The 22916-nt window shown below is 44.4% G+C and overlaps 2 protein-coding genes across 2 annotated transcripts; both read right to left on the bottom strand.

The window, feature by feature from the left end:
* Window positions 1-2250: 2250 nt before the first annotated feature.
* On the bottom strand, window positions 2251-14894 carry SYNJ2BP (synaptojanin 2 binding protein). Its single transcript, XM_053284625.1, has 4 exons — window positions 14675-14894; window positions 6127-6263; window positions 4692-4787; window positions 2251-2985 (listed from the first exon to the last, which is right to left on the bottom strand). Exons 1-4 carry the CDS (start codon window positions 14877-14879, stop codon window positions 2845-2847), a joined length of 579 nt encoding a protein of 192 aa, XP_053140600.1. The 5' UTR covers window positions 14880-14894; the 3' UTR covers window positions 2251-2844.
* A 3620-nt stretch (window positions 14895-18514) lies between these two features.
* LOC128340018 (disintegrin and metalloproteinase domain-containing protein 21-like) lies at window positions 18515-22565 on the bottom strand. Its single transcript, XM_053284622.1, has one exon. The coding sequence runs from the start codon at window positions 22551-22553 to the stop codon at window positions 20316-20318; it is 2238 nt and encodes a 745-aa protein (XP_053140597.1). The 5' UTR covers window positions 22554-22565; the 3' UTR covers window positions 18515-20315.
* Between the last annotated feature and the right edge of the window lie 351 nt (window positions 22566-22916).

Genomic DNA, 22916 nt, shown 5'->3' with positions numbered 1-22916 from the left:
TGATTTGAGCTCAGATGGGCCTGTTTGAGTTTGAAGCAGAACATTTCAATCGAAATGTTTCAAGTTCCATTTTGAAGGGCTGTTTTTTCCTTTGCTGATTTGTTTTCTGGAACTGGCTTCCAATTGGCTTGAAATCTCCTTGCTTCTTGGTTGGCTTGTTATCGTACAAATCAAGTGTTGTCGTAGGCAACTGTGCCCCCATTGCCTGGGGGAAGGGAGGAGCGGGGACATTTTTGGAGGGAATTGCAAAATATATTCTAAGAGATCCGGAGGCAGAGAGCCCCCTTACAGAGAAGAGGAAGGTCGGTTTGATTTTGTGGTTTTCTTTTTTCCGCACAGAGTATAAAATGCTGTGCTATTGCTACTATAACTACTATTGGGTTTTGCTGGAACACAGATTGATAAAGGCAGAACTTGGGTACCTTCCTTCCTTCAGTTGTGGTTTTGTTTGTTTGTGAGATGGACGGTGACAGCTCTCTCTGTGTGCAATATTTCCTGGTGACTGCTGCAATGAGCTCCATGTCTGGCCTTGAGACTAACGTGTACTTCACTCACTGCTCTGCTCTACAATCTGCATTGCAAGGTGGACTCAATCAAAATGTGGCTGAAGTTGCTCACGTTGAGCTTTATGGCTATGCTTGCTGCTAAGTAAGGATGCTGCTGTGGCAGCTGTTGCAATGCTAGGAAGGAGTAATACTTGTGTATGAGAGAACAACTTGTGCCATTGATATTACTGCAGCACAGACACTGTGACTGGCAGTGGATTCTGGGTCAGTGGTTCTATTTTGGCCATTTTTGGACTGTGATTGCAAAAAGTGTCTTCTGTGTTGAGAGGGACGGATTCCCTTACACCGTGTGCTTCTGCAGTGTTTTTCAAGGCAGGGTGCCAAAAACACACACAAACTTGTGTTCACTGCACTCTTGAATACAGCTTATTCCAGCCATAGGGAACAATGGGGAAACTAACACCCCATTGTTCCCCATGGGTAGCTCCTAGGGACACCAAAGTGGGTTGTGTGGTAGGGCATGGTGGGTGCTGCCTACCATCCAACCCAGAAAAGAAATGGATCCTATGGGGGATTTGGGGGAAAGGTAAAAAAACTTGTTTTAAGTTGCCTGCTTGTCCATTTCTTCTGTGGGTTGGGTGATAGGTAGCACCCATCATACCCTACCATACAACCCACTTTGGTGTCCCTAGGAGCTACCCATGGGGAACAATGGGGTGCTTCAAGTTTCCCCATTGTTCTCTATGGCTGGAACACTTGAAATGTTTCAAGTTTGTTCCGTCAAAACAGGTCAGCCACTGCTTCGAAGAAATGTTTCAGCCATCTGCATTTTGTTTTGAGCTTGAAACAGAACACAAGATCTATTTTGTGCACACCCCTAGTGTTGTAAAAAGCACCACTCTGTGCAGAGGTCAGCAGTGGAAACAGCTGCCTCTGTGCCAAGTCAGGGGTGGGGAGTGTGCACATTATTTGGCTCTGGCCATTCAAAGAGGCCTAGCTTTCAATAACCTGAAACAGCACTTTTCTAATAGATTATCAGGCAGAAAATTTACCTTAAGGTTAGACATTCCCTTCCCCCACCCCCATATCCATTTACTCACTTCTTCTAAACGAGCCTTCCATAACATCCATTCTTACTAGATTATATGTTAACACGTGGTTAAAAGCTTCCATTGCAGCTCTTTGGAACCTCTTCTTTGCACGTGAATCCTAGAAGTATATTTACTTGGAAGACAACTCCATTGACTTCAGTGGAACTTGCTTCCAAACATGTGACCACAGGCTTATTGTCAAAGTCATCTACCAGTTAGTTCTCTCATTCCCTTCCCCATCATATCAGGGGAGGCCAACCTGAGGTTCTTCAGCTGCTGTTAGACTAAAATGCCCATCATCCCCAGGCACAGTAAATTGCAGCTTGGGATGATGGGAGTTGGGGTTAAAGGTTAAGCCCAACAACAGCTGAAGAGCCTCAGGTTGACCACAGCTGCATGACAGCACACCCCCTCCTGCTTCTTCGGGACCAACCCAAACATTCACCACTTGATTTCTGTCAGCAGCCCACCTGAAGTGGAAACTTCCCACTGGAAAGCCACAGATTAAACTCAATAGGTTTCTCTAAGGCATCTCATTAAAACAACCCCACCCCCAAACCCAAAAACCGTACTGAGGCAAAGAAATAGATCGCCCCCATCATTATTTCATCTCATTACTGACCAAGAGCAAGGGAAGTAGATGAGAGCAAGGACAAATTCTCAAGCCAGGTTTAATATACAAAATATCCATAGTCCTTTGCACTTCCCACCTAGATGCCGTGCCTGCAATCCCAAAAGCCCCTTCAGACAGACAAAGAGCACTTCCCTATATCCTCTAGGGCACCACAGCCCTGCTCTCTCAACCACATCGACAGTGGCAACTACTCCAGGAAATGCCCCAAAGTTTCAGAAGCCGCTTGCCAGGCAGCAAAGGAAAACCCTCTGCTCAGGAGAGACTTGCTGTACAGCTTCTTGAATTGCAGCTCATGTTTAAAAAAACAAAAATGGGAACATATGAAAATTCACAGGACAGAGACAGATCAGAAGAGGACTGTCCCGTCTTCTGCAGGACCAGTGAAGTGGGAGCACCCAGTTTACAGCCAACACCCTTGCCTCCCTGTTACACCTCCCCATACATGAAGTGAATGGCATCACGAACAGCAGCAACTTTACATGAGGCAACTCATTCTCCCCTCCCTCCCCCAAGGTCAGTTCAGAATAAAATTGTCGATTGGCTCTCTTTAAATTACTTCATAGGTCTGTAGTTTTGTTCTCTGCACCGAGGTCTTTAAAAGCAAAGGGGCTGGTCACACCCGCTGTCGATATCGCAGGCAGGCCCACACGACAGCTACAACCACAGCCAGCCCCGGCACCAAAATTGCAGCCAAGGGAATGCCTCCTGGCTCCCCATCCCCTCGGTGGCTCGAGGGGCCATTTTGAGGCAGCAGCTGCAACGGGAAGAAGAGCAACATTATTAGGGACATGGAGTTAGAGTAAGAGAGAGTAGTAATTTGTAAGGAACAGGTGCTTCTCAAAACAAACGTGACAAACAGGTCCATAGTGTGGGAGTACTCCTTAGCCCAACTCTGGCCAGGACTGCTATTGCTCAGCTTAGGCTTGCGCATGAAATGTGGGGCGGGGGGAAACCCAAACATACAAAAGCAGTCTGGATATGTATAGGGCATATCTGGCTACCCATACATTACTTAAATCTAGACTGGATTCCTGTAACATGCTTTACATGACAGCCTTTGAAAAGCCTTGGAAACGTCAGCAGGAGCAAACTGCCGGGAGAAGCAAGGCCTTCTCTGGTGTTGTACCCCATTGATGGAATTCTTTCCTCCCAGAGATTCAGCTGGAACCTCCTCTGTCATCACTTAGGTGCCAGGCAAAAGGTCCTTTTATTTTCCCAGGCATTTAGTTTTGAATTTTAGTCGCTGTTCCATCCTGTAATTTTTGATAATGTTGTGTTTTTAGGTTATTGTTTTTATTCTTTGCTGTTAGTTGCCCTGAAAATATCTGATATTGAAGGGCAGCATATACACTTACCCAATTTAACACAAACACTACACCTATGGTATTCAACCTAATTTTCTTTTCAAGTTTTTAAATTTACTATTCCACATCAGTCATATTTCCATATTGTATACTTGAGATAACTGATAAGAGTCCCAAACTCTTGCCTCTGCTTATAGCAGGCTTTAAAAGGCCTTCCTCGAAAACCCACCTTTTCCATGAACCCTTACTGCTTATCCATTGACAGACCATCTTCGTGTTCGACAACGCCAAAGGGTAAACATTTGTAAACACATTTCCCCACATTCACGCCTTGCATTTCTTTTCTTGTCTCTCCTCTCTATCTGCTGTCAAACTTTATAGTGTAATCTGCTTGGAGCAGAGACCTCTCTCTCTTGTGCTTACAATGCCTGTCAAGTGCATGACATTAGTAATGAAGTGTAGTAGCTACCTCCCGGCACAACAATCAAGGGACAAAACATCACAGATATTCAAACTGTCAGCATGGATTCAATTTCCTCATGCTCAAGCCTTTTCCATTACAAAGCTGTCATGAGATTATATTATATTATATTATATTATATTATATTATATTATATTATATTATTTGATTTGATTTATATACCGCCCTTCCAAAATGGCTCAAAATGGATATTTTAACCTCGCCATTTCACAGGACAAATGTTACTTATGAATGTACCTCCATGTATACCAAGGGTGTACAACCTTGGATCTCTTGCAGATTTTGGCCTACAACTCCCATCATTCCTGGCTAATAGCCACAGTGGCTGAGAATGGTGGGAGTTGTAGTCCAACAAAAGCTGGAGGATCAAGGTTAGACACCCCTGATGTACACAGTAGCAGTTGTTTACATTGCAACGAAGCAGGAGAACTAATGGATCCCTTTGCATTGCAGACCATCTTTGCAGTGGCATGGATATACCCTATTTAAAACATGTTGTTTCCCTCCTACAGAACGGAAAAGCACCAGTAAGAGAAACCCAAGAGTTTGCAATATCTAGAGACAAGGGCCCCTCCTTCCTAAACTTGATTAGGCTCACTGCTGACAAGGTTGTCCTAGAAGCAGCAGCCTGATGCACACACCCATCCATGGCTGGTCCCCAAACAGAATACACACCCTGTGCTGAACTTTTAGAGAGACATTGTCGCCTGCAGCCCTGAACAGATCCACAACATGCTGATGCAGCATGTTCTTCAGCTCTTTGCCATTAACCTGGGGAGGGGAAAAAACAAAACACACACCAAAGTTTGTAGGACTCAGTATTATCTCTAATTTTTTTCATCTGTGTGCGGAATGAGTTTTGTTCTGGGCAGCCGTATCAAGGCAGTGTGCACGCAAATGCATTCAGAGTGGGACCTTCTTGATTCATTCTGAGCGGGATCTAAAATTAACTGAGCGGACATCAACAAATGTGTTAGCATGCACATGCGCACACGCTTTAGAGGGAACACTGGTAGGACTGCTTTTGAATGTTGTCTGGAGACGTCATTTGGTCCAAAATTCAGCAGCCAGACTGGTCACCAGAAGAATTCTGAGATACCCTATCACTCCTGTTTTAAAATCACTGCAATGGTTGCCAGTAAGTTTCTGGCCAAAATACAAAATGCTAGTGATTACCTATAAAGCCCTGATTCACTTAGTACCAGGTTACCTAAGAGAATATGACAAATTTTTATATACCACTTTTCAACCAAAGTTCCAAAAGTAGTTTACATAATTATAAATAAATAAAATGGCTCCCTGTCCCTGAAGGGCTCACAATCTAAAAAAGAAACAGAAGGCACCAGCAACAGCCACTGGAGGGATGCTGTGCTGGGGACGGATAAGGCCAGCTGCTCTCCCTCTGCTAAATAAAAAGAATCACCACTTTGGAAAGATGTGTGTCTTTGCTCAATTAGCAGGGGACTAACTCAGTTAGCACTTTGCTCAGTTAGCAGGATTCTACGCAATCCCCAATGCTGATTATAGTCACCTGGGAAGCCTGCCTGCAGTTGCCGCTTGCTTGTTTGGCGGTGACTGAGAGCTGGGCCTTCTTTTTAGCCACCCGCAAGCTACAGAACATGCTCCTTGCAAACACAGGAGGTCCAACATCTCTGGTGGCCTTAAAGACCTTGGCCAACATTCCACACTGCGGAATGCTGGTTTGGGACCTGCTGCTCAGTGTGAAAGGCAGCTCTGATGGTGATGCTCCACAGGGCAGCAGTGTCCTAGAATAGCACACAAGCACTTCTGCTATGCTACTTCCATTGGAAACAATGGATCTGGCTTCTCTTTCCTTCCCACAAAAGCCCTTTTTGAGGCTAGGAATACATCCGTGAAGGTCTGTGCACCCCTCACAAACATATTCCTGGGCATCAAAAGAGCTTTTGGAAGGAAGGGAGAGAAACAAAAATGGCTTCCCCCTCCCCCGCAAAGCAAGCCTTACATTCGGTCAGTTTAGTTGCTCCTTGCGAGGATGGAGCTCTTGCTCCGTCCTCATAAGGCTGTGCAAGATGCCAGCCACTATTCTTGAACCCTTAACTATTTCAAGGGAGGGGCTTCAACTACTTACTGTTAAAATTTTGTCTCCCTCTTGTAGGCGACCATCAAGGTCAGCAGCTCCGTTTTCTTTAATCCGGCTAACATAGATGCCACTGTCGTTGGAGATGTACTGCTGGTCTGTACCACCAACTATGTTAAAACCCAAGCCTAAGAAAAACAAGAACAAGGGAGAATGAAATAAGAATCTCCAAGATCAGAAGCAAATCACAACATCTAACGGAGACCCTTCCTTTCTAGCTGGGCCAAATAATGCCCTAAATTAAGCCCAGTGACAAAGACTGTGACTGTCTGGGAATGATGGTGGTTGTAGTTTAACAACAGCTGGAGTGCTGAAGGGGTTGCCCACCCTACAACCTTCAATCAATCTGCTTGAAACAATCTGGCCAACATGGTACCAGAAGCAGAGGAGGTGCGCTCTAACTAGCTTCCTTGTAGAAAAACATATCAAACAATGTGAGCAGAGGAGCAAAATGGTTAATTGTGTGCAGCCAAGCCTCTTGATGGGAAACCAATAGCTTCCTGGTGTGCAGGGCCAGCTGAACCATACAGGCAAATTAAACTGCAGCTTGGAACAGATGAGTTCAAAGGGTACCCACCATACTGAAAATTGCACAGGAGCCCTGTCTTGCATAGCGCTTCTAGCATGACTGGTTCTCTGTACAAACGGGAAGCCTGCATTCTGGGGTGTGCACTCATGTTAGAAGGGGACAATCACCCTATTGAGGGGGAAGTATTGAACTGGCTCTGCTGATGTGTACACTGGGAAAGAAAACACATTTGTGTAGGTGTACTTGCATCACGTTTCTCCCCCAAAAAGGAATTTTAATACCCATCCTGGCACGTTCAAGAGTGCTCACTGGACGTGCTGTTCTCTGAAAGTAAACACAGTATCTCGTGGCACCTTTAAGAGTGACTGATGGACTGTGGAATGAGACCAACACATTTATTACGACATACATTTTTGTGGGCCATAACCTATTTTATAGAGGGAATACCCAAGTGGACTCAAACCTTATTCCATAGTAAATCCTTAATCCTTAGTAAGTCAGTCAGTCCTTTCAGGTGCCACAAGAGTCTGTTTTTGCTTCAAAAGAACACAGCTACCCCTCTGGAATTTTACAGGCTCATTTTATTCAGCACTGACATCCGAGTAGATAATTTCACGAGTAACTGGAAGTCAAATTTTTTAAAAATACAGATGAAGGCAAAAAGGAAGCACAGAGAAAGAAGGTGGCACTCTTTAAACAGTAGTTCATGAGATAAGGCAGGATACAAATCAAATTAATAAAAATCTACACTTTGCCAACTCCTATTGAGAAATACACACACACACACACGATGTCCCATGGTGTCAAAGAAGTCAGCATGGTGTTGCTGATCACGCAAATGGTCTCTACACATGTGCAGAGGTCAGGGCTGTGCCGCTGCCCTACATGAAATGCTGGGTGACATGCCACTGCTTAAGGCAATTTACAGGTGTGGCACTACCCCTGGTAAGCACCTTCTAATTTACTTTTAAAGGTGCCTCTCGCTGCCCTCACCAGCTGCCACTGGAAGAGATACTAGAAGAAAGCTATCTAGTCATCTCCTGGAAGATGAAGAGCAACAGTGAGACATCATTTATGTTGTTTCCTCAGTATTTTACATCAGGTTTTCTTATATAAGACCAAGGAAATACCTATGAGTCACATTATTAGGTTTTAACAAACAAATGAACTACACTGCACACATATGCATGTCCTGGAGTTGGTCTAAGAGCATACGATTCAGTCACCTTCCTGAAGCTAAGCACATCTGGCTGTGGAATGCACTTCCAGCAGAAATTTGTGATCTTAATTCCTTACTGACCTTCAGGAGAGCCCTAAAAACCCATCTGTTTGGCCTGGCCTTTCAGGGTTTTTTATTAGTTTTAATTGTTTTAATGCTAACCTGATTTTCAGGGTTTTGTTATGATTGTTTTTTAAGATTTTTTTAATGGGTGTTAATATTTATATCTCTGTTTTAATTGTTATTGGTTTTAATGGTTTCTGTTTTTAATTGTAAACCGCCCTAAGCCTTTTTGGAAGGGCGATATAAAAACAGAATAAATAAATAAATAATAATCTTGATGCAGTCGGTGCCTGGATGGGAGACCCAAAATGCTTGCCTGAATCTTTGAAGAACCGCTGCCAGTCACTGCAGGAGATTCCCAACCAGTGGTACTCCAGAAGTTACTGAACTACAACTCCCATAATCCTCAGCCACAATAAATTGTAGTTGGGGGTGATGGGACTTGTAGTTTAGCAACATCTGGAGTACCCTGATGTAGACAATACTGAGCTAATGGACCAATGGTCTGACTTAGTATAAGACAGCTTCCTATGTTCCTAAATAGGTATGTATAATATATCTTACATACTTCCTTTTTGGACACGGCTTTCTCTCTCCCTCATCACTGGCTTGTTTGATAACCATTAAGTGCAATTTCAAAGAGGCAGCGTCTTCTGGTGACAGGTGCCCAAGCACACTTATTTCCCTTGGACCTTTCATCTTCTTGAAGTGCTATAAAATAGTCTTTTCTGTTCCACTCTTGTCCCTCCTATCATAAGGCTATTGGTATCATACCAGCCCCCTAGAGAAGGCAGATGATGGATTCCACGTTTGGCTGCCTCCCCAGCAAAAGCACCCTATACACGGAATGTGAGCACCAGGGGGAGAGTTAGGATCACAACCCTCATGAGCTAGCTGTCTATGCACAGAGTTTCCAATGGGAAATGAGTCAAACATGAACCTCTAACCACATTCTGGAATGGTGGAGGACTGTATCATGTGCAAACTGGTTCAGCAAGAACAGACTGGAAGAGAGGCACTGCAGCTCCTCAGGGGCCACTTACTGAGAATTCACCCAACTATTTCTAAAGAGAGTCCCACACTATCACTCATCCTCGGGAACTCCTTCCGAATCTTCATGCAACTTTTTGTCCTTAGAAATGGAATAAGTAACAAAAGCCCAGAGCTGGATCAAAGGTAATATGGACAAATAATCTGAGCCATAGTGATGTAGACAAGGGCAGATAAAAACAGTGGAAGTGCCATGTGTAGTCCTTAGGACTGAGACTCCCAATCTTGTTAAAAGGAGAACTGATATTTCCATCTTCACTATCACTTCCACTTTGGCTAACCAACCAAAAGTAGGAGAGCTTTTTCTTATGAAGGCTCTACTGCACAGATCTGAAGCCAAGATCTGGGTCAGGTTCTGGGAGATGCTACTCAGAACTGTTGGTCGAAAGTAATTACCACAGTCAGGCAAGTGATCAGTGATCAGTAACCAGGGCAGCAGTACAGCACCAAGAAGAAACTGGGGAAAGTGTGAGATCAAGCAGCGCAAGTCATAAAGAAAAGGCACCAAGTGAGTCCAGATGAAGGCTGCCTTGTCAGCTTCTAGGAGCTTTTAACAAGCTAGATCAAGATGCATCTAATATTCACTGTAGTTCTAGCAGTGGGAGGCACATATTTTATACATGGAGCATATTGCTAGACATCAAGAAATTATGTCCCCAGAATCCAGAATGTCCCAGTAAATCACATCCCATTGTTCATTAGCCTTCAGTTGTTGAGCAAGGACCTACAGGTGAATTGTAGCCCAACCTAAGATGAGTTGCACCAGTGGTATCGCTACTCATCACTCACTATTTTCTTCTTTTTGCTTGAATTTCTTTTTTAAGAGGATGATCATATGCAAAGGAGTACAGATTCCCCTTATTTTTAAAAGATGGGTTGGGATATTTTCCTATGTTTGACTTTTTCACCTCCTGCAAGACAAGATATGCCCATAAAAACAAGCAAGCAAAAACCATACAAACAACCTGTAGATATTAAAATATAGGAGCCTTAACTTCCCTTGCCTCTGATTACTCCGAAGAAAGGTGTGTGGGGGTGGGGGGAGAAATCAGGCACATATGGTAAAACATAAATAAAATAAATATATATATATAAATAGAAGTGGGTTATTGCAGTTTGGAACCTGGGTTTGAAATGTTCAACCACTCTCCTGCCATAGTTCACTCACTCTCAATATTCCAGGGAGCAAAGTGAAGGCAATCACAAAGGATAAATTTTCAATTCTCTCTTCTTATTTATTTAGTATATTTCTATACTGCCCCATACAAAAAAAGTCCCAGGGTGGTTCACAATCTAAAAACCATTACAACATTAACATGATTAATACAATACAAACAAGAACTCTAGAACCCGAAGCTTTAAAACAATACACTAAAAGCCAGGCTAAACAGATATGTTTTCTGGTCCTTCTTAAAAACATTCAGAGAAGGGGAAACTCTAATTTCATTATGAAGCACACTCCAGAGTCCTTGGGCAACTACAGAAAAGACCCAGTTCATGCCTTTTCTAGACATGAACCAGGCCTTCTTCATGCTTTTCAGAAGAACAAAATAAATTTAAATAACAATTTACTGAGCAGGAGGGGGAAAGCCCAATTAACTTTGCTCAGAGCCTCAAACCCCATTTCCAAGGCATGGGTAACTGGGACTTGAATGGTTCGTGCTCATACCTCACTTGCCCCACAAATCCCAGATTCTGTTCTACACCCTTCCAAAGGGGCCTGGGAAATAGATGCAAAAGTTGATTTTTTTTACCCCAGATATAAACCAGGCTACACTGTAACCCACAGTGAAAAACTCAAATAGTGTGTGCTCCCCAATAGCTAGCAGGGACTTTGGGGTAATCTACCTGATATGTGAACGCACACCCTCCATTCCGGAGATGTGAGCTAATGGGCTTTAAAAGACCTGTGTGGAAAACACCATGGTCACTATCATCTAATCCTAATTTAGGTTATGATTTCGGCCACCCCACCGGTGATTTTAGTGTCCCACTGGGATCTCTGCCAAGTTCTAAAATGGATTGGGTTGTGGCTTTAGCATCAATGTTTCCTGCTTAGCTGAGGCTGCTGCTGCTGCTGGCAATCATTCTGCTGCCTTGCTGTTTGCTGTGACTGGTGTGTTGCCAATAAAACTTTGAATCTTATATTAGGTGTGCATGCAAATTTATTCTCTGGGCAGTGGGTGCGCAGGCAGAGAGGGACCCAAATCAAAACAGTTTTTAACCTGGACTTTAGCCAGGCTTAGCTGCAGACTAATTTGCCTTTTTAAAAAAGGAGGAGCTTATCCAAACCTCTTATACCCCATCTCTCAGTCCTCTATACCAGGGATTCTCAAAGTTGGGTCCTCAGATGTTATTGGACTTCAACTCCCATTATCCCCAGCCCCAGTGGCCTTTGGTTGGGAATTATGGGAGCTGAAGTCCAATAACATTTTGGGACCCAACATTGAGAATCCCTGCTCTATACCTTCACATAGAAAGATTGCTGCTGTTCGGGAACATAGCCTACTGCTATAGACCGAATACTACTACTGGTACTTCAAAATACAAAATGTCTTCCACAACATGTGCAGTTTTAATCATCATCAACACACAAACTGTTATGGGCAGGCATCATACATTACACAGGGACAGCTCATCCATGAGGCAAGGCAAGGCAAGAGCCTCAGGAGATTCCTGGGACATGGGACAGCAACTGTGGCCATCCCACCCCGTGCCATGCAAGTATGCCATTGCCACCATGACTCCCTGGCTCCTGGCTGCCTTGCCAGCCTCCCTTCCTGCCCCCCCCCCACTTCTGTCCCAGCCCCCCAATGCCATCGGCAGTGCCCTACCCCCACCTCCCTTGCACCAGCTTTCCCCATCTCTCAGCTGCCTTATGTTCTGGCATGTGGGTTCTGAACTGCATCGGCAGCAAGGGAAGTGAGAACGGAGGTAAATAATAATGATAATAATAAATGTTAATAATAATAATAAATACTTCGCTACTTGAAGGCTTTTTCTCTCATTCACTGCCCCCTGCACCTTCTAACCACAGGCTTGTGGGTAGTGTCTGCCCTATTTTGGGAGCAACTGTGCAGCACACAAGCCTGTGGGCAGAAGGTGTGGGGAAGAGAACGAGAGAGAAAAAGTGTCCAGCTAGCAAAGCCAGAAGCTCCATTCTTGCCTCCCTCACTGCTGATCTACAGTTGATAAAGTCCCAGCAACATGGAGATGAGGTGTGGGGGCGGGGGGGGCAGGTCAAGTGAGGGAGGCAGGGCTGGTCCCGCCCCCGACTCTGGTATCAGTATCAAGGTATGTGGCCCATGGCATCTTGGCGTCACCTCCAGCAGTGTCAGCTCTCCAGTCAGCATTGATCATATAAGATACCAAAGGCTAGAAGTCAAGACAGGAGCTCTCTTAAGAAATGCTGGTGTTATGAGCCCTATTCACAATCTGTGTTCAATGCAGCAACACTAATACACTTCCTGTCTGTACCCTGCATTTGAGGGGCCTATATCCAGGTTCATTTTTGAAAATGAGCACACGTACCCTCAGGGACTCAAACAGAGAGTGTGCTTTACATACTGGCTTGGCTTCCACTCTACACAAGAACATGTCCACATGTACAGACACCTGTACACATGTACAATATAATGTATGTTTAGCACTATGCTGGATCTTGCTCATCACATGAATACCAGACCATCTTGAGCCTCAGACATTTCCTAATTTACTGAAAGTGGTAGAACTCTACTTTATGACCTCCTGGGTTATTATTTATTAATGACATATGTTATTAATAAATGTCTGTGTTGCCTTCTTCTGCTAAGGGCAACACACATAGGAGCAACCTCACTTCATACTCACAGCGAAGAACTGATTCGCAGGGGAAAGGGTTTAGTTCAGAATTTAGTGTTTGTGTACACTGTCTGCTTTGGAAGCTTTGTGGGAAGGTGAGCAGCATGGCAACTGTTGCCAACTGATTGGAGCCTACTTACAAGCCCTCTTAAGATATTATAAAAAGGAGATACCAAAAATAATCAGTTAAAATAAAAGGGTAAGGCAGAAGGTGGTATGGAGGGCTGGAGCTAAGGGAAGCAGCTAGTGGAAAGAAAGTTAGGAAGAAAAAGTATGAAGTATTTTATAAGACATCTTCACAACAGCATCTAAGGTCAAAACCAGCCACTTATAACTACCAGAGCCATTGCAAGAAAATACTGGAAGGATTCAATAAAAATGTAGGATTCAATCCACAACACTAAAGAACCTGTTTTATGAAAGCCCAATGTTAGAAACTAAAGAATAAGTATAATCAAAGACAGATATCATAAAGAAACCTGTAAATAGTTAACCTTTATTTTCTGATTTAAAAGGATACTCTTTGGAGGAATAATAAATTCTCTTTACCTCCTAACTCAATGGATTAACTCTCTATTGCTGTAGTCCCCTGCTAAAGCATTTTCCACCTAGTAAAGGCAATGAATATTAACTATTATAGAAAAATTCCAGTGAAGGTTGTAGTGAATAAATGGTGGCAGTAGATCAAGCAGGAAAGAGGAGAGGTTTTGCTGCCAGGGTGTAGAGGGGCCAAAATGCCACACTACCAATAACCCTGTGAGGTATGCAAGGTCAGGAGATCAGTGAGTGGCAGAGCAGAGATTTGAACTGGGGGCTGGGTTTGATACTTGATCCTGTCCACCACACTGGCTTGGAACAGCAGCTCCACTGTTGCAGCTGAAGGGGAGACAATGGATAACATTTCGACTAAATTGGTCATGCCTGCGTTCCACTGAAATTAATGGGACTCAAGTTAGTCATAACTAACTCTTATTGTGCTCAATCATGACAGTTTGGAGCTTACCCGATATTAGACACAGGTTGCAGCAAGGCATGGTGAGAAAATAAGTATTGTATCCTTTAAATCAACACCATTAGAAGACATGCTCCCTTTCAATAACACATACTTTCAGCAACGCTTGGACGTAAGCATCTTGGAGTGAGAACACTCCATTCTATTTCCCAGCCCCCTTTGGAGCATACAGACAGGTCCACTGCAACTTAAAATGCAGATCCCAAATGTACCCCCGTTTTTAGTGGGGCGGGGGGGGGAGTCTCGAACGTTCACTTCTCAGTGGGGTGCAAGCCGCTTTGGCACAGGGAACCATCTTTTCGTTTCTTTTTGCTACGTAAACTGCTCTGAGAACTTTTTGTTGAAATACCATCTCTGAAAACACTCCACACACAACAAGAACTCCCCTTCATCGAACGGCCTTGAACAGGCTCCGCCTTTCCCGGGACGAGATGCGAGCCAAAAAGGAAGGTTAACCTTTCTCTCCCCTTCAGCTGCAAGAGAGAAGCGACACCAACTGGGAGCCGCTTTTTCTCCCGGGTCTGTTTTGCAGCCGTTCCCCGGCACAGGTCTCCTCCTCTCCCAGTCCCACGCGCACCGAAGAGGTTTAGAAATCGCTTTGCAACTTGGGCAAGAAGGCTCAGAGGGATACAGGCCTCCTCCGCCTGGCGCTTTCCTACCAACTCAGAAGCCGGCAGAGTTGGGTGTTGCTCAGGGAAGGCTAGGGCGACAGGAGCAGCAGATCCCGTCTCAGTAGCGAAAGCCAGCGAGTCAAGCCCACGCCGCCGCCGCCGCCGCTCCCCCCACCTTGCCTCCCATCCCCTTCCCGCCCCCGTTGACTTTGTACCTGACGGTCCTCTGGTGAGATTAATCACTTCCTCGGAGAGGAGAGAGCCCACCCCTCCGTTCATGGTTTGATCTCTTACAAGGCGCTGCCTCCCACCCGATCCGACCCACCCCCCTCTCCACTCCACACGTTTGAAGGTGAAGTCACCACCAGGCCAAAGTGGCTGCAGCGCAGGCTGCACCAGCAGCAGCACTTTCAGTTTCATCAGCCTCTCACACCAGGAAGGAAGGCGGCGCCGCCGCCGCTAAGATTTCTGGGATTTGTAGTCCTCATTCTTGGGACCTCAACGAGTGCATTTCCCTACCTCACCACGCTGCCCTGTTTAGAGGAGAGTACTCAGAACAGAGACATGCTCAACTTGGCCTTCATCATTTTATAGGAAGTGTTTGGGATGGGAATACACCTCCAGAGTGGTTCGGCAGGCAACGACCTGAGTGCCCTGAGTGGGGAGACAAAAGGCGGCCGGGGAGCTCTCTCATCGGCTAATTGTTGTGTTTCCATAGTGATTTTAACTAGTTTTGTTTTATTTTGTATGTGAACCACTTTTATCTTCATGAATTTTTGTATACTGAATTTATGAACAGCAGCGCACATATGTTTTAAATGGATAATTAGATAATCCAAGTGGAACCACTGGGAGGGGTATAGTAACTGATGAACGTAGACTTCAGGGGAGTAATCCAGGATCCGCAGATGAAACTGTGGACTCCTGACTTAAGTCCTGATAAAAAGCAAGAAGAGACACTTTGCAAGGCTTGCCGATTTGGGCACTGGCTGAGGGCCCAGGGCCATCATAGGGCCCCTGAGGCTTGGGGGGGGGGAGTGGCAGCCACAATAATGGCTGCTCCACCCACTAACACTAAGTAGGGGCAGCAAAAGCAGTTAGCTGAGTGCCCCCACAAACCTGATACCCACATTGACCCTGTGGTGGGGGGAAATCCTGATAAAGAGAGTCTAGTGAAGCCATGAGAGAGAATATTACAAGATCCACAGGAGAAAAACAGCCACAGTAGGAAGCTGTCTGGCGTGGCGGTCACGCAGGTAAGGACATGCTTACTCATTTTTAAAGGTGCCGCTAGCTGCTCCACCCCTTCATCGCCCTCGAACTGCTGAACTGGTTCATGGTTGGACCGAACTATAATGAACCAGTTTGCGGAACCATGAAACGATCCAAATTTGATCTGGTGCATAAACTGCAGTTCGTGCACATGCCTACTTTGCAGGCATCTGTGTCTCCCATAAGTATGTTCCTGAGAGTTGTAGCACACTCAGAGACTATTTTCTGGAGGCACAAGTCCCATTCAGACATTATGCTGTACAAGTGTACAGATGTCTGTTCACTCATACATGTGTTTGTGTGAATGATTGTAACTGAGTTCATATTAAAAGTGAATCTGGGTACAGGCCTCTCAAATGCATGGTATAAATAGAAAGTGTACAATCATTCAACATGATGTGTGAATGACTGTAAGCATGTACAGATCTGTACCTGTGTACACTCATTGTATGAGTGTTGAACATAACTTATGAATGGGCCTTCAGACACTGCAGAAATTGGCTCTTCTCTCCATCCATGCAGAAAAACATTCACTGTGCCCAGTAGTTTGTAGGCTACTGATTCTAGAAATGTGCCGAAACACGATTTGGCATTCTGCGCAGTGCCAGCATACACATGGCCTCCGCATGCATGTGCAATGTAAGGCAATGGTGAGTGGAAGAGGAGCAGTGATGGACCTGCTCTCTTCTGTGTTAAAGGGGCTATGGAAGCCCTCAGTTTTAAAGGGATTGTGCTGCAATTCAGATGCTGAATTGCATATTGAGCACATCCCTAACTGATTTAAAGATAAATTATTCATTGGAAATACATTGAAATTGAATATGCTTGATTTCACAACTCCCTAAACTGTTCTAAATAAAAGCAAATCCAGACTACTAGCATAAAATTCTGTTCTGTTTCTGTTTTGCTGCAAGTCCTGCTACTGAGGTTATTGGTCGCTCAGAAGATAACTTAGTCCTAGACTCCATCCAGGGGTGGGAAGTCTGTTACAAAGACACTCCTACTCTTATTTGTTCAGGAGCCAACTTCTAACTGCTCAATTCTGCTTAGGGTTGACATCTTTTGCTTTCAAAAATTCTAGCACTTTAATCCAAGTGCTTTAGAATGTGTACAGACCACCATCTCCAGAAAGCGACTGAAAAATAAATAAAATTTTATATATATATATATATATATATATATATATATATATATATATATATATATAACACATATACACACACACACACACACACACACACACACAGTGCCTCCGGAAATGTGTGAAATGCCTTTCCCTTTGAGAGAAAACAGGATTTTTTAATTTTAGAAAAATCAGTGTCAGAAATCATGAATATGTTGCACATATAACTTTTGCGGGGGGGAGGGAATGGCCAGAACAACCATACTAGCACAGTCATGAAATAAAGATATTGTGTTGATGTAATCCCAAATCACTTAAGCCCCCTCCCCATTTCTCCAGGGACCTCTGTTTTTTCCCCTCCTCTAGACCCCCATCCCTGTCCCATGTATGGGTGCTTATGTATGGATGGATAAGATGAGATTGCAAGGAATAAGTCGAGATTACTTAGGATTTGGCCCTTCGATTTTTGGTAGTACTGTTCTGTTTTTTGTACAAGTTGGTCGGCCCCTTCCCCTGGGTGCAAGCATGCTTGGTCTCAGCCAAAGCTCATGAGAAGCACCGTCCATCTAGAGCAGGATTAAATCGCATAAGAGATTCTCCTTATGTGATGAGGATGAATCCTGCTCCAGAGTGGAACACTCTCTCATGAGAGTGCCTGGCCCTAGAAACATGCATACCGACTGGAGGGCTTTTACCACTCGGTTGACAGTTCCACCAAAGCCCCGGGAAGGGTCCCTTGGCAACATCCATCCCAGTCCCAGCAACTGCCGGGAACCGAGAATATAAGTGCCTCTTAAAAGAGTCTGATCTCTCCACAACACTTCTCCATGCTCAGTTTTGCTGCTCACAGTCACCTGGCTAGCCTGGGGCCATTCTAATCCATGAGTGTGCCATCCCAGAATGCCCTGTGGTAGCTGGTTTGCATTCACCACAGCATTGGGTCCAGATTATACTGATTAGCCTGGGATTTAGGATTAATCCCCAGTCTCACGTTGTCTGCCCACCCAACCTGAAACCTCTCCAACACCCCAAGTGGCCCGGACTACTTTGAAGTCTGGAAGGGTTGGGTTCAAGGAGGAAGGTGTGGAGTGTGAGTTCTATTGTTAACCAGTGCTGCTGGGAGCCTCACAACAGCAGGGACACCTATAGTTGGAAGGTTTACCTCATGAGAGTGCAGCCACACGGAGAGCTGAAACACATTAGTGTTTCTGTTTTCTCTTGTGGACTGGCCCTCTCATGAGAAGGATAACCCCCATAGTTGGCTAGCCGGCACAAGGATGGGAGTCTGTTGGGTCTTTCTCACTGCTTTTCCTGGGTCTGCTAGGCTAGTGGCATCCTTGGTTACAGTGAGCCAAGCCCCAGGATTCTTTGCCTGCCTTGATATACATATCCCCTCCTTGGAAGTCAATTAGATCTGTTTCTGGAGTACCAGACGAGCAGCCCTGACCTTTCCGTGGTCCAGCAACCAGTGTCTTCCCTTAGGATTCTTGAACATGTACGTCTGCCAACCCGCCCCCGCACACCTTTATGTACATTATAGCCAAAGAAACCACAGTACATTGATCAGATCCAAGAGCCCCAGGAATGGGACTAGATCAGGTGTTAGGTCAATGAAAAGACTCCATGCACGTGTGTCTATTCTCCTTTTATTTAAAGCGTGCTTTCCCCAAAGCTGCTCTGTCCCTTTACATGCAGGAACTGTGAGGACACAACATCTCTCTTGCCAAGCAGCAGTAGGAGGGTTAAGGAGACAGCAGAGAGCAGGGCATCAGCTCTGAGAGGTGGCCAGCAAGAAACATGGCTGCCCTAGAACTGACACAGTTATGGGCTGCGCTTAGCTGGCCTCTCTATGGTTATGGGAGGAGCTCAAGCAACAAACTCAGGTTATAGAATTTGGATGACTCAGCAAAACTCACTACAAACCAAGGGTTCAAATTCAGGTTTGGGAGCAAAAATTTTCAGGCAATCACAAACTCAAACTTCTGGCATGTTTACCTTTGATTTGGCATTATGTCCGAACAGGGCCACTGTCTAATAGGAGAAGTTAATTCTTGCTTACTCAGAGGAAAGACTCACTGTGTTCAGTGAGGCTTATTACCAGGGAAATGTGCATAGGATTACAACTTGTGAGGTTTTTTCTACTTTTTGAGGACCACCCACCCCCACTTTTTGGCAAGTTTTAGAAGTAGTTTGTTCCTTTATTTTTACATATAACATTTTTACACATACATATAATATTTATTTGTACATATATTTTTATAATACATTCTTCGTAATTACAGTATAGACTAAGTTGATTGGGAAATCATATGGAACATAAGAGTTCAGCCCTCTCTATGCCGATCCCTGCCCCTCCCTCCTTCCTATAGCTGCTATTATGTTTTGTTTTGTTTTTAAACAAAATGGGAGATCCAGTAATGTATTTTGGCATTTAGAAAGACTGCAGAGCAAATCTTCTATCAGCAGCATTTTGCAGTGTCACAGCTACTATGCACTATTGAAGTATTTATTATTATTACTTTTTACCACTTTTAGTAACAGGGAATTTGCCATTCCTTTTTAAAGGCCTGTGGAACACTGGAGCAAAGGAGTGCTCTTTTTTACTGATACCATTTTCCTTAAATAAAGAGAATTCAGAATAGATGAACGGACTGACTTTTAATTAGAATTAGTTTAGAAGGTTATAAGTCAGAATACAAGGAGCTCTCTCATCAGTTCCAAAGGCCTTTTGAGTAATTGTTCACCCATACTGGACTGTAGATCTTGATATTTCAAGTTTTGTGTTGCAAGCAGTTTTGGTATTTGTACATTCAGTACTTAAGCGCTCTGCCTTTTGTAATTTGCTCTATACTGTGCCATTACAACATTAATTTTTTTGCTATCACAGTCATCACTTTCATTTTTGCAAGTACTCATATAGCAGCTGGCTTTGTGATACAGACAGGGATTCACCATGCCGGCTTGATTCTGTGCCCATTGGGAATTTAGTTGTCTTCCAATCCCCATGCAACAAGTATAACATGAGCACCGAGTCTCAGTTATTCAAATAACACCAGTGCTTACGTGGGTTTCTGTGGTGGGCAGGGGGTCCTCCTAGTTGGGAACAAGCTTCTGCTCTCTGGGTATGTAGTTTTCCATTTCAGTGGGCTGGTGGGTTTCCCCCTCCCAGTGAGTTAAAAGGAGGGGATTCTGTGGGTTAGAAGAGAGAGACAGCCTCAGCATATAAGAGGAGGTTTGTTCTCTGTGGAGGAATACAGTGTTTTCCTATGAGACAAATTGCATCAACAGCAGTTTTTTTAAAAGAAAAACAATAATCAAAACCTAGCATAGTCAAATATACTTTTGAATAATGCTACCCAATATTTCTGGTATAGGTGTTTGTCACATTGTGCAGTATTGTTTGCTTCTGAGATCTACTGTGGGCTTCCTTCCTGCATTCATCCTATATAGAATCTTGTACTTCATCTTTCAAATGGTCGTCTCACTCCAAACCTGTAGTATATAGCACAGCCAGCACCAAAAGCAGTAAAAATGACTAATACAATTCCTTCAATAGTCATTGTACTGACACTCTTGCGTTTTGGAAGGGGGCCACTGTCAATACTGCCACCATAGCCTTTATTTTGGCAGTCTGGAGGGGCCCAGCCATAATCACAGTGACAGTTTTGGTGGGTGTTGCATATTCCATGATAATGGCACTTTGTTACATTACAGTCATTCTGCAAAAGAGACATACTGATACATTCTCCATTCACACACATCATGTCAGTGCCACAAGGAGTTCCATCTCTCACTGCTCCAATATCAATTAAATCCATTCCATCATGATAGTCTGTCCCCCAACATAGCCTACTGCCATCCGGTGTTTGGATTATGGTGCTGTGTTCCTCCAAAGAAGGTAATTCATCAACGTTTTCACATTGGATTCGGCCACACAAACTATTTTGGGCTTTACATCTGTTATAAATGCCATGCCTGAGGCCACAGTTGCCGAACCGATCGCCTTGAGCATTGATTTTTCTGAAGCAAGCCTCTGATGCTGCTCTTGCTTTCTTGCCAAAGATAATCTGGCAGAGGCCATTGTGAGTAGAGCAATTCCCATGATAACAGTATGCACCATCCATGCATGTCGTTCCATCTTGTACATAAACATCTTCCGGGCAGTGCTCTGAAGTCCCATTGCAGTACTCGGGAAGGTCACAGTTGCCAATCTTTTCTCTGCAAATGGTTCCAGCTTGGCGATACTGACACTTGGTGCAGCACAGTCCAGAAGCACAACTGGCCCCTGAACGCAACATGCAATTAGACTGGCAACATGGATCCGATTCACAGTGAACTTTTGACCCACAGTCGCATTGCTCCCCATTGTCCACTACTTTGTTGCCACAGTATTTACGTTTATACACTTTACTGGGGTCTGGAGGAATTAACAAGCAATGAGAGTTCCTTAATTTGAAATAATCCGCGTAACTACAGTTGCTAAATTTATCAGAGTTTTCATTTGCAGCAGCCATAATACAGGCTCTTTGAACACAAGTACAGTATTTCTCATCATGGCGCATGCCAAGATTATGTCCCAATTCATGAACAAACGTATTAACAAAAAAGGACAAGCTGGAACTCATATATGACTCAACACCAGCTGCCCAATCGTTTTGGCAAACTGTTCCTATATATGCTAATCCAAGTGTTGTTCCAAAGCGCTTATATGTAAATAAGTGACCCGCATCATTCGCTAGACGTTTAACTAAGGTGTTTTTTCTCCATTTAGTAAATTCCGAAAGGACTTGAGCTATGTCATTGGAAATTTCTATAAGGTTCTTTTCTGACCATATCTCCAGTCCAACTGCAGTTACAAGAACATTGAGTGGCTCATAGAATGAATTTGCGGTATGTATGACATCCATAACTCGCATAATAACAAGAGTTTCATTTTTGTCAAACTGGACATATCTTTCATGTTCTACCACAATGGCAACCTTCACGTACCTTGAGTGTGTCCACCAGTCCCCTCCTGGGTCAGTTTTGCCTGCTAGATTTTTTGTGCTGTGTATCATGTTCTCTTGATGATGTCTCTCTTCTTCTGTTAGGCCACACCTCAATCTGACTGCACCTGCCTCTTCTTCCAACCGATATACTACATGTTGAAATTTGTCAGATGGCTGGACAGGTTGAATTTCATAGGTCTTATTGTCTAATCTCAACAGACCTCTGAGTCCCCCTGAGCATGTGCTAAGGGTGACCAAAGAGAGAGGCTTGTACTGTACAAAGCCATGGTAGAAGCAGTCATCTCTGATGAAAGGATAATCCACCTGGATGTCCCCCTCTGTACTATAGGTGAAGATAGGGAAGTGCTTAGGGACAAAATTTCTCTTCTGCCTGAGATGTAACATGTGGCCTTTCCCTTCAATCTGTAGCCAGTAGCTGACATCTTGGGGATCTTGATGGCCATATTTGGGAGTCAATTTCCTTGGAATGGTAACCTCATAAGATGAATACCTAAACCCTTGAGGTGGTGTTTGGCCAGCAGCCTCTCTGAGGCTATTTCTCAAGATCACCACCAGGAGCCATACAAAGCTGCTAGTCATTTTCCCAGACAGGGGAAGAATCTGCCAGACCACTCCACTTTCTGGCTTTTCATCCAGCAAGAAGGAAGCTCCCTGCAGCTGCTGGTGGGCCAGGAGCAAGAAGGTCTTCATATGAGACAGAGGAGGAGGATTCTGTCCATAGCAACAGTCCGTAGGGTTTCCTTTGAAAGTGGGCGGAGCTTGGTGAGTCAAGAGCAGAACAGAATGGGGGAGTAATGGAAGAGGAAGGGTGGGAAGGTGCTCTCACATGCTTCTTACTAATTAATGTGTTGGGGGTACATGTGCTGTAGTATTCCTGATAGGACTGAGGGGATGAGGATGTGAGACGCACGCCTGAGTTAGCCCCAAGGGATACAGATGAGCTGTGGGAGCTAAAGTGGCAAGACAGATGAGCAGAACACATGGAGGAGGACTCAACTCAAATCCAATATCCTGATGTACCTCATCAGCAAGGGCAGGGCTAGGTGATCTTGA

Source organism: Hemicordylus capensis, chromosome 1, assembly GCF_027244095.1.
Source record: "Hemicordylus capensis ecotype Gifberg chromosome 1, rHemCap1.1.pri, whole genome shotgun sequence".
Taxonomy (NCBI): Eukaryota; Metazoa; Chordata; class Lepidosauria; order Squamata; family Cordylidae; genus Hemicordylus; species Hemicordylus capensis.
The sequence above is the reverse complement of the archived record's forward strand: the minus strand, read 5'-3'. Positions and strand labels throughout refer to the sequence as shown.

Coding starts and splice junctions, on each gene's coding strand:
- LOC128340018 (XM_053284622.1), bottom strand. CDS start 22,553: ATGAAGACCTTCTTGCTCCTGGCCCACCAGCAGCTGCAGGGAGCTTCC.
- SYNJ2BP (XM_053284625.1), bottom strand. CDS start 14,879: ATGAAACTGAAAGTGCTGCTGCTGGTGCAGCCTGCGCTGCAGCCACTT. Junction 4,788..6,126: donor AGGGAGACAAAATTTTAACA/GTAAGTAGTTGA, acceptor TCCCCTCCCCAG/GTTAATGGCAAAGAGCTGAA. Junction 2,986..4,691: donor CTCTAAAAGTTCAGCACAGG/GTGTGTATTCTG, acceptor TTCCCGTTGCAG/CTGCTGCCTCAAAATGGCCC.